The sequence below is a fragment of the Xenopus tropicalis genome, chromosome 9, assembly GCF_000004195.4.
Source record: "Xenopus tropicalis strain Nigerian chromosome 9, UCB_Xtro_10.0, whole genome shotgun sequence".
NCBI classification, from domain to species: Eukaryota; Metazoa; Chordata; class Amphibia; order Anura; family Pipidae; genus Xenopus; species Xenopus tropicalis.
The window spans coordinates 88,214,617-88,230,586 of NC_030685.2; the positions used below are offsets into that span (position 1 = coordinate 88,214,617).

The window sequence follows — 15,970 nt, forward strand, 5'->3', positions numbered from 1 at the left end:
AGCATGGGGGGTTACGGCCCTCCCAGACCCCAATCCTGCCCCCGCGGCTTCCTCATTTGCAGCATTGCAGGAAAGGAAACCCAATTATTCAGAACTAGGGATTTGGCCGAATCCTGAGTTTATTTTAAGGATTCGGTTTCGTCGAATCCACAATCCCGGCCGAACCGAAAGCAGATTCTAATTAGCTTAAATTAGCATATGCTTATTAGCATTCAGAAAGGGTTAAACAGTCAGGTGAAAAAAATATCAGTGTGCGCAGCGATTCTTAACCCCTTCTGATCCTAATTACCATATGTTAATTAGGGTTCAGATTCGGTTTGGGGTTCGGCCGAGAGTGGGTTCGGGGGTACGGCCGAGAGTGGGTTCGGGGATTCGGCCGAGAGTGGGTTCGGGGATTCGGCCGAGAGTGGGTTCGGGGATTCGGCCGAGAGTGGGTTCGGGGGTACGGCCGAGAGTGGGTTCGGGGATTCGGCCGAGAGTGGGTTCGGGGGTTCGGCCGAGAGTGGGTTCGGGGATTCGGCCGAGAGTGGGTTCGGGGTACGGCCGAGAGTGGGTTCGGGGATTCGGCCGAGAGTGGGTCGGGATTCGGCGAGAGTGGTTCGGGGATTCGCCGAGAGTGGGTTCGGGGATTCGGCCGAGATTCGGGTTCGGCGAGAGTGGGTCGGGTTCGGCCGAGAGTGGGTCCGGGGATTCGGCCGAGAGTGGGTTCGGGGGATTCGGCCGAGAGTGGGTTCGGGGATTCGGCCGAGAGTGGGTTCGGGGATTCGGCCGAGAGTGGGTTCGGGGATTCGGCCGAGAGTGGGTTCGGGGGTACGGCCGAGAGTGGGTTCGGGGATTCGGCCGAGAGTGGGTTCGGGGGTTCGGCCGAGAGTGGGTTCGGGGATTCGGCCGAGAGTGGGTTCGGGGATTCGGCCGAGAGTGGGTTCGGGGATTCGGCCGAGAGTGGGTTCGGGGATTCGGCCGAGAGTGGGTTCGGGGATTCGGCCGAGAGTGGGTTCGGGGGTTCGGCCGAGAGTGGGTTTGGGGATTCGGCCGAGAGTGGCCGGGGTTCGGCGAGAGTGGTCCGGGGTTCGGCCGAGAGTGGGTTCGGGGATTCGGCCGAGAGTGGGTTCGGGGATTCGGCCGAGAGTGGGTTCGGTGCCCCCCTATTCAGATCCCACCCATAAATTTAACAAAAAGTATACAACTTCCCCTTTAAAAGGCTTCGGTTCTGAGAGTATTATAAGCCAATAGGAGTCACTGTACCTTCCAGCATGCTGACGTGCATGGCATCATTGGCCCGCTTGGGCACACTCAGCATCACCTCCAGCCCGTCCTTTATCTCCCCTTTCCCTTCCTCACAGCAGGTCAGAAGCTCCTGTGGGCGACACAACCCCCCCCCCATTATTATTGGGATTCATATAAATCGGATCAGGAGGCAGAATTTCCAAGGAAGCATCTGATTGGCTTACACCGACGCATACTAAAATATAACCGTTATTAAGGGCAGTTAACCCTTTAAAAGCAAACGGGTCGGGGGGTTCTGACCTTGAGAAGCAGCTGGTACTTAGTGATCCGCTGGACGGGTTTGATGAGGTAGGAGGAGATGGAGTTGGCCAGGCCGTGTCGCTGCTGGATCTCCTGCGGCACAAACACAGGGAATCGGGTCAATGGGAGAATTGAAGCGGAACCGGCCCACTCCCCGGCGCCGCCGCCAACTTACGTCAAAGAAGGAGCCGGCGTGCTCCAGGATCAGCTGACTGGAGTCGGGTTTGTTCTTACAGTAGGTCACGTACATGTGGAACTTGTCGGCCTGGGGAGAGAGAATTCCCGGGAATCTTATATAACGGGATCCACAAGGGAAAGTCACATTAAAGGGGAAGTAAACCTTTACATTCACTTTTAGTAGGATGTACACATTGACAATTTGCAATTGGTCTTCATTTGTTATGGTTTATCAGTTATGTAAACTACACCACTAAGGGAACTTTTAGGCTGATTCTTAGCAACTTTTCTATTGGTCTTCATAATTTGAATTATTTCCCTCCTTCTTCTGTCTCTTTGCAGCTTTCAAATGGGGGTCACTGACCCCGGCAGCCAAACCCTATTGCTCTGTGAGGCTCCAGTTTTATTGTTATTGTTACTTTTTATTCCTTATCTTTCTATTCAGCCCCTCCCCTATTCATATACCAGTCTCTCATCCAAACCACTCCCTGGTTGCTAAGGTGACTTGGACCCTAGCAACTCTTTCCAGCTTTCAAATGGGGGTCACTGACCCCGGCAGCCAAACCCTATTGCTCTGTGAGGCTAAAATTCTTCTTATTGGTACTTTTTATTACTCATCTTTCTATTCAGTCCCTCTCCTCGTCTCTCGTTCAAACCACAGCCTGGTTGCTAGGGTCACTTGGGCCCTAGCAACAGTTACATGCTGCAATTCCAAACTGGAGAGCTGCTGGAAAAAAAAGGCAAATAATTCAAAAAACCATTGGAAATAAAAAGTGAAGACCAATCGCAAATTGTCTTGCTCCATGTCAATTTAAAGGAGAACTACCCCAAAGGAATTCAAACGGGGAGGGGTGGTGGGAGCTGCCATATTGATCCCCATAGAGCGCACAGAATCACAGTGACATTTACCCAAGTGACAAAACAATGTCCCACGTCCTCCGGCAGCTGCTCGTACTTCTCCAGCTCTTTCAGGAAGATGCTACGGGGGACACGGGATAATGAGACGTTAATGAATCAGTAACGAGCAGCGGGGGCGGGATTAAGCCTAACGAACCCAGAACCTACTTATTGTGAAAGTCGTATATTTCCTGAATGTTCCCAAAGATGATGTGCTCCTTATTCACTATTCCGGGCGGAATTTCCTCCACTCCGCTGGTCATTTCCCACAGGTAGGTCTGAAAAAGGGGAAAAGGTCACATGATCAGGAGCCAATCGGGTCAACATGACATCCGCAAGGTTGAACCCATTTATCCTTATCATTTACAGTAGGGGGTACATTATCCCTTATAATACATGAGTGATACTCAGAGTTCCCTGTATAACTCAGCCTGCAGCCTTGTGCCTTTATATGGGGGGCACAGAACCCCTCAGTGACTGCTAATATCCTTATCATTTACAGTAGGGGGTACATTATCCCTTATAATACATGAGTGATACTCAGAGTTCCCTGTATAACTCAGCCTGCAGCCTTGTGCCTTTATATGGGCACAGAACCCCTCAGTGACTGCTAATATCCTTATCATTTACAGTAGGGGGTACATTATCCCTTATAATACATGAGTGATACTCAGAGTTCCCTGTATAACTCAGCCTGCAGCCTTGTGCCTTTATATGGGGGGCACAGAACCCCTCAGTGACTGCTAATATCCTTATCATTTACAGTAGGGGGTACATTATCCCTTATAATACATGAGTGATACTCAGAATTCCCTGTATAACTCAGCCTGCAGCCTTGTGCCTTTATATGGGGGGCACAGAACCCCTCAGTGACTGCTAATATCCTTATCATTTACAGTAGGGGGTACATTATCCCTTATAATACATGAGTGATACTCAGAGTTCCCTGTATAACTCAGCCTGCAGCCTTGTGCCTTTATATGGGGGGCACAGAACCCCTCAGTGACTGCTAATATCCTTATCATTTACAGTAGGGGGTACATTATCCCTTATAATACATGAATGGGGGCACTTACCTCCATACACTCGTGCAAGTCCCGCACATACGCTTTCTCTGTCTGTAGAAGTTCCGCCATGATGAATCTGCAATTGGAAGTGATTGTAACACAAATTAACCCATTATTTCCCCCCTTTTCCCTATTGGTCGACGCCCCATCGCCCCCCCATTGTCCCACATACTCTTTTTTCCTGGCGGATTTTCTCTTCTCCTCGTTGAGTTCATGGCCGGCGTCGCGCAGCTTCACCTCCGGGTCAGTCAGAATCGCAGGGACAATGTCCAACTCCAGGTCCTTTGTGTCCTGAAAAAGAAATTAAGAATTTTATTAATCTCATGTGAATAAAACCCCAAGGGGCCATGGGGGGCGCTAAGCTTACAGCAGACCCCACCGTCCGGGCCCCCCCATTACTGTCAGCGCCAAGGGTGCAGGCCGGACCCTGTGCTTCATCGACTTCACCCCCCAAAACATACATTTTTCCCAGCAACCCATTGGGTACCTCAGTGCAGATGCCCAGGGCTCGCTGCAGGCCGCAATGGTATTTGCCCATACGCAGAGCGAATTCCCGGTAGTGTTTGTTGACAGTAGTGACCCATTTCTTCAGCTCGGTGGCGTGAACGTGGCCCTTCTCCACAAAGCTGTCTGCCAGCTGGATCAGCAGCCGCACCTTCTCCTTCGTTTGCTGCGGGCACGGAGCTCGTTAGTACAAGATAATTAGATGGGATACAGACATATATATTATTAAACAGCACTGTGTATTTTATTAAAGGGGTAAATATGGGATGTGGCCCTAATGTCAATGAAAGCTTCGCCCATGGGAAGAGAAATGTTACAAACTGATACAGGTATGGGATCCCTTATCCGGAAACCCAGTATCCATAAAGTTCCGAATTACGGAAAGGGCCAACTCCCACAGACTCCATTATAATCAAATAATTCTAATTTTTAAAAATGATTTTCCTCCTTCCTTTCTCTGTAATAATAAAACAGTACCTGTACTTGATCCCAACTAAGATATAATTACCCCTTATTGGGGGCAGAACAGCCCTATTGGGTTTATTTAATGGTTAAATGATTCCCTTTTCTCTGTAATAATAAAACAGTACCTGTACTTGATCCCAACTAAGATATAATTACCCCTTATTGGGGCAGAACAGCCCTATTGGGTTTATTTCATGGTTAAATGATTCCCTTTTCTCTGTAATAATAAAACAGTACCTGTACTTGATCCCAACTAAGATATAATTACCCCTTATTGGGGGCAGAACAGCCCTATTGGGTTTAATTAATTTTTTATTGATTTTTTAGTAGACTTAAGGTATGGAGATCCAAATTACAGAAAGATCCCTTATCCGGAAAACCCCAGGTCCCAATCATTCTGGATAACAGGTCCCATACCTGTACTTTGTTTCCTGTATCTTTTATCCAATTTAAATCCTCAATTCTGATTTACAAGCAACTATGTTACATAAACACATATAAACCCCTAATTGGTATCTGATTGGATTATTCCCCTCAGTATTCCAGGTGACCCCCCAATGTCCCCCCCGGCCCCCCGTACCTTGGCAGGTATCCGGAATTCCTCGTATTCCTTCAGCAGCTCCTGAGTCTCCTCAATACATTCCCCAGGGGAGATGCGAGTGGAGAGATAATGCTCCCCGGCTTCCTGAATCCAGTCCAGAGCCTGTGGGAACCAATAGGAAGAGTTGTCATGGGGGGGGTCGTTGAGCCAATGGGCATAGAGAATGTAACAGAAAGTGGCAGTGGCATGGAGAGAGCTGACAGTCGGTTTTCAATTAGTTGGGCAGATATTGCTATGGGGTGAATAGTGATTGGTCCGGCTGCACATCACATGACTGGATGAAAACCAGTGCAGTCTGCAGCATCAGGCCTGTTTCATGCTACCAGCGCTACAGGGGCCCATAGCTTGGAGCCCAATTGGATTAAAGGTGGCCAATTCGGGTCCATAAATCCGACTTGGCACCTATGGGGCCCTCCGATAGGCCTACCCGACCGATGCCTCCAGCTGTTCCTATGGTATCACCCACCCAAGGTGGGCACATCGGGGGAAAGGATTGCTCGCTGGGTGAAGTCACCACCGTGGGTGGGCAATATCATGCTAATGCGATGGCAGACTATTACTAGGTGCAAGGGGCGAGAAATCAGGTAGGCACAGGGTGGCATATGTGCCAACCACACAGCTTGCAATCTAATGCTTTTATAGCTAAAGGAGAATATGATGAAAGTGATTGATGCCCTATTTGTGCACAGTAAGGATTCCCCGTGGCAGTGCCCACAGCTGGCACCTCGCCCCATACCTGCTTGGCGCTCCTCTCAAACACAATGTACTGCTGGCACTGGTCCAACCGCCGCTTCTTCAGGGTCCAAAAGTGCAGCACCCGGTTCTCCCTTTGCAGGAGCTCGCTCAGTATGGCTGCGGGTAAAGCACAATGGTGATCCAACGGGACAGGCGCAAAGCAAAATGGGGGTATGGGGGTGCCACGGCACAAGGTATATATGCCCCCCCCCAGGTTTGGATTTGATCATTTGTTTTTGTTTGAATGACAGATAATATGCGGGTAAGTGCTGCCCAACTGGCATTTACGTGGCACCTTAGTATGATGTAGAGAGTGACATTCTGAGACAATTTGCAATTGGTCTTCATTTTTTATTATTTGCAGTTTTTAGTTATTTCATTTTCAGTTCAGCAGCTCCCCAGTTTAGAGTTTAAGCAGCTATTTGGTTGCTAGGGTCCAAGTTACCTTAGTAACCAGGGAGGGGTTTGTATGAGAGGCTGATATAGGAATAGGGGAGGGGCTGAATAGAAAGATAAGGAATAAAAAGTAACAATAACAATAAAACTGGAGCCTCACAGAGCAATAGGGTTTGGCTGCCGGGGTCAGTTATCCTGTTGCTAGAGCTCCAATTACCTTAGCAACCAGGGAGTGGTGTGAAAGAGAGACAGGAATATGAATAGAGGAGGGGCTGAATAGAAAGATAAGGAATAAAAAGTAACAATAACAATAAAACTGGAGCCTCACAGAGCAGTAGGGTTTGGCTGCCGGGGTCAGTGACCCCCATTTGAAAGCTGCAAAGAGTCAGAAGAAGGGAAATAATTTAAAAACTATAACAAATAAATAATGAAGACCAATTGAAAAGTTGCTTAGAATTGGCCATTCTGTAACTGAAAGGTGAACCCACCCCTTTAACTTGGACCCTAGCTGCTGAAATTCCAAACTAGATAGGCTTTGAACAATTCAAAAACTGCAAATAAAAAATAAAGACCAATTGCAAACTCTCAAAATAGCATTCCCTACATAATACTAATAGTTAATTAAAAGATGAACAACCCCTTTAACCGTGCCACTGCGGCCAACCCTCCCATGGGCGGAGGTGTCAGATCCACTACCCACTGAACTACAACTCCCAGCACCGACAGAAGCAGAATTGCTTCACTGGGCAAATCCCCTCCCAGCCACCGTACCTTTAACTTGCTGCTCGGGGACGCGCGTGTGGGGGGCCACGCCGGGCATGCTCACGTTGTTACGGTGAATGTACTTCAGAAAGACTTCCGCGTTCCTCCGCGCTAACGTACAAGCCTGGATACAGGGAAAAAAGGGCAAACAAACCCGTCGGGCAAACGTGTTAGTGTAACGATATAGGGGTTTTTATCCCATAATCTCCCCAGGTACAGAACTGTGATTGGCTGCTTGTGGGCTGCTCTCCTACCTATCGTCAGGAGGGAGGGGCAATGGCAGTTGGGGATTTTGTCGTTGCGTTTATCTATATGGGCAGTACCAGCAGGGAGTTCTTACTCAATCCAATTGCTCCACACTGACCCATTCAATGGCAAAACTCCACTTAGCTTTTTTGACTTGGCCAAAGGAAAGAGAGCAGCCCAAGCATACAAAGTGCTTCTACAGCAGAGTATATACTGGCAGAAAACTGGATTCACTTACCCAGGGGTAAGTCAGGGCTTGTTCCCCTTTAAATTAACCATTAGTATGATGTACAGAAGGCTATTCCGAGAAAACTTGCAATTGGTCTTCTTTTTTTATTATTTGTGAATTTTGAATAATTTAGTTTTCTGTTAAGCAGCTCTCCTGGTTGGAATTTAAGCAGCTCTGTGGTTGCTAGGGCTCAAATGAACCTAGTAACCAGGCAGCGGTTTGTAAAAGGAACAGGCATTTGATTATTAGATTATAGAGTAATATAAAATAATGTTAACAATAAAACTGGAGCCTCACAGAGCAATATGGTTTGGCTGCCGGGGTCAGTGACCCCCATTTGGAAATGGTCCAAAGAATAACTCAAAAACTATGAAAAATAAAAAAATGAAGACCAATTGAAAAGTTACTAAGATTAGGCCGTGCTTTCACATACTTAGAGTTATCTCGTCATTTAGTGACAGAGAGACAATTTCCCCTTTAATACTAGTGACTGACCTTAAGGAAAGCCTCCTTCTGCTCCAGGTGTTTACTGATCAGCGGCATCACGTGGTCCGACTCAGTGGAGGGTCCCAGCTTATCGTGGCCCCGACACCAGTCCTCATCCCTGCGGTACTCCTGCTCCAGGCTCTCCAGAACGCTGCACACCTAGGGCAAATGTGGGGGGTTATAATGTGCTGCTGCCCCCCAATACCCAATAACCTAATATATAGGGGCAGAGACAGGGGAAAGTGTTGGAAGGGTTACTGCCTGCCCTGCTCTCATTTCCCTACAGAAATAGGGGTTGGTAGCACTAGGTAGGTACCTAATATATAGGGGCAGAGACAGGGGAAAGTGTTGGAAGGGTTACTGCCTGCCTTATATAAAACCTATATACCATGCCCCTGACCCGCCAATAGACAAATACAAAGTACTGACCTGCTCGGAGGTTTTATAGAAGGCCACAGAGGCATTCACTAGCTTGAGTCTGTCCTCCATCTTGAGCATGAGTTGCTGCCAGTGCATCGCCACCTTCTCGGCGCATTCCCGGATGGCGTCGGCGTCGTAGTGCCCGGCCTGTAGAAGCGCCTCTGCTTTCTGCTGGACCTGCAGGGCACTTTGGTGAGTCTTCTGCAGAGAGCTGGCGTGGAAAAGGGACTGTGAGAGAGAAAACAACGTCAGAACCACGAGAAAACAAGCAGAACCAGAGGCCGACCTACCTGGGCTGGAGATGTAAGTACAATAATGTGACCCATCACCATAGACCCCAATTACCTACAGCTACAGGCAATCATGTTACTGCTGATATGATTATTATAATCAATTGAGAGGCCTTAATCTCTAATTACTGCTGCTGGGCTGCTCTCCTCCCAATGGTCAGGCTTCCCTCTATGGATCACGCCCCACCTCTCTGTCTGACAATGGGAAAGAGAGCAGCCCAGGAGCAGGAAGTACAGAGAATCAGAGCTCTGTACCTGGGTAAGTACTGGGGGGAGATTGGATTCACTTACCCAGGGGGAGGTTCCTGCCTGACCATGGGAAAGAGAGCAGCCCAGGAGCAGGAAGTACAAAAAAGTACAACTCCAGACCAGGGTAAATAAGGGGCTGCATTCACTTTCCAATAGCGGAAGCTCTTATCCAATTTCAAGGTGTCAAAGGGCTAAAGTAATGGGAAATGAGTGCACTTACCTCAATAGCCATCTGAAACTGCTCGTGTTCTCGCTGCAACTGCTCAGCTTCCGACAGTGAACTGGCATTAACCAGACTGGCATTCAGCATCGACTCGCCCATTCGGATCCAGCCCAGCACCTATATGGGGTAACAGTGGGTATTCAGAACTTACTATAGGTTACTATACCTGCTATCCCACAGCCCCAGTCCCTTTCCCAGAGGCTATTATCCCTTGCTACTATAGGCACCGTCTCTCCCTACTATACTGCTATCCCAAGCCCCAGTCCTTCCAAGGCTATTCACCCCAACTGCTCATATAGGCAACATACTCTCCCTACTATATCCTGCTATCGCCCACAGCCCCTAAGTCCCTTCCAGAGGCTATTATCCCCCAACTGCTACTATAGGCAACATCTCTTCCCTACTATACCTGCCTATCCCAACAGCCCCAGTCCCTCCCAGAGGCTATTATCCCCCCACTGCTATATAAGGCACAATCTCTCCCTACTATACCTGCTATCCCACAGCCTCAGTCCCTTCCAGAGGCTATTATCCCCCACTGTACTATAGGCACCATCTCTCCTAACTATCCTGCTATCCACAAGCCCCCAGTCCACCTTCCCAGAGAGCTATATTGCTACTATAGGCACCATCTCTCCCTACTATACCGTTGCTATCCACAGCCCCAGTCCATTCCCAGAAGGCTATTATCTCCCCAACTGCTACTATAGGCACCATCTCTCCCTACTATCTGATCCACAACACCCAGTCCCTTCCAGAGGCTAACTTCTCCACTGCTAACTATAGCACCAATCTCTCCCTACTATACCTGCTATCCCACAGCCCTCAGTCCCTTCCCAGAGGCTATTAATCCCCACCAACTTGCTACTGATAGCACCATCTCTCCCTACATAATTCCTGTTTCCCACAGTCCCCAGCCTTCCCCAGAGGCTATTATCCCCCCAGCTGCTACTATAGGCACCATCTCTCCCTACTATACCCTGCTATCCCACGCCCCAGTCCCTTCCCAGAGGCTATTATCCCCCACTGCTACTATAGAGCACCATCGTCTCCCTACTAACCTGCTATCCCACAGCCCCAGTCCTTCCCAGAGGCTACTACCCCACTGCTACTATGGCACCATCTCTCTCCTACTATACCTGCTATCCCACAAGCCCCAGTCCTTCCAGAGGCTATTATCCCCCCACTGCCTACTATAGGCACCATCTCTCCACTAACTTAATACCTGCTATCCACAGCCCCAGTCCCTTCCCAGAGGCTAATTAATCCCCACTGCTACTATAGGCACCATCTCTCCCTACTATACCTGCTTATCCACAAGCCCCATCCTTCCCCAGAGGCTATTATCCTCCACACTGCTTACTATAGGCCAACCAATCTCTCCCTACTATACCTGCTATCACCACAGCCCCAGTCCCTTCCCAGAGGCTATTATCTCCCCCACTGCTACTATATGCACCATCTCTCCCTACTTATACCTGCTATCCCACAGGCCCCGTCCCTTCCCAGAGGCTATTATCCCCCCACTGCTACTATAGGCATCCAAACTCTCCATACTATACCTGCTATCCCAACAGCCCCAAGTCCCCTTCACCAGAGGCTATTTCCCCCCACTTGCTACTATAGGCCCATCTCTCCTACTATACCTGCTATCTCCACACCCCAAGTCCCTTCCCAGAGGCTATTATCCCCCCCCTGCTACTATAAGGGCACCATCTCTCCCTACTATACCTGCTATCTCACAGCCCCAGTCCCTTCCCAGAGGCTATTATCCCCCCACTGCTACTCTAGGCACCATCTCCCTGCCCTACTAGATAGTCCTGCTATCCCCACATTCCCCAGTCCCTTCCCAGAGGCCTATTAATCCCCCACTGCTACTATATGGCACCAATCTCTCCCTATCTATAACCTGCTACCCCAGCCCCAGTCCCTTCCCAGGAGGCTATTATCCCCCACTGCTACTATAGGCACCATCTCCCCCTACTAATACTGCTATCCACAGCCCCGTCCTTCCCAGAGGCTATTATCCCCCAGCTGCTACTATTAGGGCACCCATCTCTCCCTACTATAAATCCGCTATCCCACAGCCCCAGTTCCTCTTCCCAGAGGCTATTAATCCCCCACTGCCTACTATAGGCACACAATCTCTCCCTACTATACCTGGCTAATCCCCGACAGCCCCAGTTCCCTTCCCAAGGCTATTATCCCCCAACTGCTACATAGGGCCACCATCTCCTCCCCTACTATACCTGCTATCCACAGCCCCAGTACCCTCCCAGAGGCTATTAATCCCCCACTGCCACTTAGGCAAACCATCTCTCCCTACTATACCTGCTATCCACAGCCCCAGTCCCTTCGCAGAGGCTATTATCCCCCACTGCTACTATAGGCACCATCTCTCCCTCTATACCGCTATCCCCAGCCCCAGTCCTTCCCAGAGGCTATATCCCCCACTGCTACTATGGCACCATCTCTCCCTACTATACCTGCTGTCCCACAGCCCAGTCCTCTTCCCAGAGGCTATTATCCCTGCCACTGCTACTATGGCACCAATCTCTCCCTAACGATAAACCCTGCTAATCCCACAGCCCCCAGTCCCTTCCCAGAGGCTATTATCCCCCACTGCTACTGATAGGCACCATCTTCCCTACTGATAGCCTGCTATCTACAACAGCCCCAGTCCCTTCCAGAGGCTAATTATCCCCCCACTGCTAACTATCAGGCACCATCTCTCCTCTATACTGCTATCCACAGCCCCAGGCCTTCCAGAGGCTATTATTCTCCCCCACTGCTACTATAGGCAGGGACCATCTCTCCCTACCTAATAGGGGGGCTGCTATCTCCACAGCCCAGGTCCCTTCCCCAGCCAGGCTATTATCCCCACCTCCTTCGCTAATATACGGCCACCACTCTCTCCCTACTATAACCTGCATATCCACATGCCCCAGTCCTTTTTCCCAGAGGCTATTATCCCCCACTGCCTACTATAGGCACCATCTCTCCGCTACTAATACCTGCTAATCCCACAGCACCCAGTCCCGTCCATCAGGGGGGTACGTGGCCGAGGCATTATCTATCACCAAATCCTACATATAGGCACCAATCATCTCCATACTATAAACCTGCTATCCCACAGCCCAGTCCCCTTCCCAGAGCTATTACCACTGGCTACTATACAGCACGTCCTCTCCTACTAATAACCTGCTATCCACCAAAGCCCCAGCTCCCTCCAGAGGCCTATTCATCCCCCCACTCGCTACTATACGCGCAACGCATCTCTCCTACTACCTGCTATGCCCAACACCCCATCCCTTCCAGAGCGTATTTATCTGCTACTATACCGGCAACCAGTCTTCTTCTTTCCTATCTTTATTTATTCCTGTCTTATTCTCCATCATGTCCACAGTCTCTCTTCCCAGAGGCTATTATCCCCCCACTGCTACTATAGGCCACCATTCTCTCCCTAACTATAACCTGCTATCCCCACAGCCCCAGTCCCCTTCCCAGATGGCATTATCCCCCCACTTGCTAGCTATAGGCACCATTTCCCCTACTATACCTGCTATCCCACACTCCAGTCCCTCCCAGAGGCTGATTATCCCCCACTGTTACTAATAGGCACCATCTCTCCCTAACTATAACCTGCTATCCCACAGCCCCGTCCCTTCCCAGAGGCTATTATCCCGCCCACTGCTACTCTAGGCAACCTCTTCCCTACTATAGCCTGCTTATCCACAGCCCAGTCCTCCCAGAGGCTATTTCTCCCATCTGCTACTAATATGGCACATTCTCTCCACCCTACTAATAAGCCTGCTTATTCGCCACTATTCCTCCTAGTCCCCTTCCAGAGGCTATTAATCCCCGCCACTGCTACTATAGGCACCATCTCTCCTACTTAAGACCTGCTATCCCAAGCCCCAGTCCCTTCCCAGAGGCTATTATCCCCCCTGCACTGCTACTATAGGCACCATCTCTCCCTACTATACCATGCTATCCCACAGCCCCAGTCCCTTCCCAGAGCTATTATGCCCCACTGCTACTCATAGGCACCAATCTCTCCCTACTATACCTGCTATCCACAAGCCCCAGACCCCTTCCCAGAGGCTATTATCCCCCACTGCTACTATAGGCACCATCTCTCCCTACTTAGCTGCTATCCACAGCCTCCAGTCCCGTCCCAGAGGCTATAATTCTCCTACTGCGTACTATAGGCACCATCTCGTCTCCTACTATAAACTTGCTATCCACAGCCCCAGTCCTTCCCAGAGGCTATTTATCCCTGCCAACTGCTACTATACGGGCGCCACTCTCCCTACTATCACTGCTTCCCACAGCACTCAGTCCTTCCCAGAGGCTATTATCCCCCCACTGCCTTACTATATTGTGCACCATCGCTCCTACTATACCTGCTATCCCCACAGCCCCAGTCCATTCCCAGAGCTACTTATCCCCCCCTGCCTAACTATCAAGGCACCATCTCTCCATAACTATAAGGGGGGGGGACCTGCTATCCCCAACAGCCCCAGTCCTTCCCAGAGGCTATTATCCCCCCACTGTCTACTATAAGGCAGCCAATCATCTCCTACTATACCTGACCTATCCGCACAGCCCAGATCCTTCCCAGAAGGCATCTAAATCACCCCACCTAGCTAGCTATACAGGCATACCATCTTCTCCCTACTATACTGCTATCCAAGCCCCCAGTTCCCTTTCCATGAGGCTATTATCGCCCCCACTGCTACTATAGGCCATGCTCTCGCGATCCACTTCTTCTCCTACCGTGATATCGGCTGGGCTATCTTATCTGTATTCTCGCGAGCATCTTTCCCTTCAGGTTCCCTTCTCCACAGAGCGTACTATTATCTTCCCCCTCTTCCTCACTAGGTCGATGTTTCGATGGGTCCAGTTAGGCTATCTTATTCTCCCTCTTGAAGCCTATATTGTAGACGCCAATACTACAAGAGCTCACGCTCCGTGACCCATGTTACCTGATATGTATAAATATAATATCTCCAAGTTCGGTAGCGTTGTGGTCTGCCATGCTATGGTATTGTTAGCTTACATGGCGTTACTGTTCTCAGTCGCATTTTGCCTTGAGAATCGAAGGTTTCGTCATCATGGATGTTAGTGGATCCCCATGGGTAGAATCAATCTCATTTGAAATCCCATATAGTAACGTGTGTAAAAATTGAGTACATGTTTGTTAATTAGCCGACGTGGCGGCAGCTTCGGACACAAAATCTTTAGACTGTACGTGGATCCTTCCAGCTTGGCGCGGCACCTAACCCTCCGCGGGTGGCGCCTGCAGCGGAATCACAACCTCACCTCCACCTTTGCTCCGTGACTATTCCAGACACGAGGATCACTCCTGAGTGCCTCTATCGTCTCGTACGCCGTGTGAGTAATAACGGCCCTACCTGCCTCGCGCTGTGAGGTTCCGGATATCCAGATGGGCCGAACGATGCATGAGTGTTGCCTGGCTGCGTGATAAGATTGGGCGGGTCCTCCCTGGCTCAGTTCCCGTTTGGATACAATGACCCCTTGTCTTCTCCTTCCAACCTCTCCTTACCGCCACTGGCCTAGCGCGCATCTCCTTACGGACAAGACCAGGGATAGACTAGTCAGGCACATCGGTGAGTTCTCGAATTTTGCGGGCACGGCGCAGTGCGGGGCTCTTGTCGTGAGAGTTCGACCTGAAGGCGATTATTCCACCCTCTGAGGTATAGTTATCGCAGTTTTGCACTTAGAGCGAGCCAGTGCGAACGGTTGTACAAGTCCTCTTGAATATATGTCCATTTAACACTCTGATCACTAATTTTATACCTATCCACTATTCGCTTCACTGTACATGATAATTACTCACTCATTAAAAGGCTTGGGTTCATTTTGCCTCGTGCCTTACCCTCGGTGTGCGCGGGTTGCGGTGGTAGTCGCCCTGGCTATCCTCTCTGTCAGTATAGTGCGTCGTGCTCGCACTCGTGATTATTGGAACTCACTTGGTGTCCATCCCGTTGTTTGCAAGTGAGCAGCATTGGCCACTGGCTAGCTTTTAGCGGGTCAGTGCCGCGACTTTGCCTTCTGTGATCTTAGGGATCCGTAGTATGAGATGTGTCTCCTTCTTGAGTTTCTTATTTTCAGTGTTCGAGACGGCATGTTGTGCCGCTGGCAATTTTTTAGCGTATCCTTAGCCTGCCAGACGAGGCCTTTTGCGTAGGCACTTTAGCGTGATCATGGCAGCGATTTGTGCACGGCTGGGTAAGTGTTAGGGATTGAGCCGCCGATGTTATCTCTTCCGCACTGGACTAATTGTTAAAGGTACAGAGCAGTGATTCTGCTACCTCCTCGTGCATTTTACTAGCGGATCCAGCAGATAGTTTGCGCTCGGGCCAGGCAGTTGAGGAGTGCGAGAGAGCCGCGCGGATTAGTAGGTGAATCATGAGCGATTTTGACTCCAGAGGATGGTGTGTAGGATCCTAGTACGGATGGTGGCCGGCTCGGCACTCTCATTGGAGGTCACAGGCGCGCAGTATTGAACCCACCCCTGCCTCTCCATCGGTCTAGGGATCCAGAGGGCATTCTGTCGCTGGCTAATTCTCTCATGGGTGATACGCGGTGGCTTTGTGGCTCTCCCCGGCATTACTCAGGGGCAGCCCTTGAGGATATGTGCCGGCCTGTGCGATTCATTATTAGTGGCTC

At 50.0% G+C, this 15,970-nt stretch overlaps 1 protein-coding gene across 7 annotated transcripts in view; it reads right to left on the reverse strand.

Moving 5' to 3' along the window:
• kalrn (kalirin RhoGEF kinase) overlaps positions 1-9,391 on the reverse strand; it is a 72,250-nt gene extending 62,859 nt beyond the window's left edge. For 3 of the 7 annotated variants that reach the window (XM_031892640.1, XM_031892639.1, XM_031892635.1), the window contains exons 1-14: positions 9,272-9,390; positions 8,522-8,740; positions 8,102-8,251; positions 7,141-7,255; positions 5,975-6,090; positions 5,218-5,340; positions 4,156-4,338; positions 3,841-3,959; positions 3,678-3,744; positions 2,770-2,879; positions 2,614-2,683; positions 1,703-1,792; positions 1,528-1,620; positions 1,246-1,357 (exon numbers count right to left, since the gene is read on the reverse strand). In XM_031892640.1, coding sequence (XP_031748500.1) covers positions 1,246-1,357; positions 1,528-1,620; positions 1,703-1,792; positions 2,614-2,683; positions 2,770-2,879; positions 3,678-3,744; positions 3,841-3,959; positions 4,156-4,338; positions 5,218-5,340; positions 5,975-6,090; positions 7,141-7,255; positions 8,102-8,251; positions 8,522-8,740; positions 9,272-9,373 — 1,669 coding nt within the window. In that variant the 5' untranslated portion in view covers positions 9,374-9,390. Of the gene's footprint in view, positions 1-1,245; positions 1,358-1,527; positions 1,621-1,702; positions 1,793-2,613; positions 2,684-2,769; positions 2,880-3,677; positions 3,745-3,840; positions 3,960-4,155; positions 4,339-5,217; positions 5,341-5,974; positions 6,091-7,140; positions 7,256-8,101; positions 8,252-8,521; positions 8,741-9,271 lie in introns of all 7 variants that reach the window. The other 4 variants (XM_031892636.1, XM_031892637.1, XM_031892642.1 and 1 more) reach the window with 2 other exon arrangements.
• Positions 9,392-15,970: the final 6,579 nt, after the last annotated feature.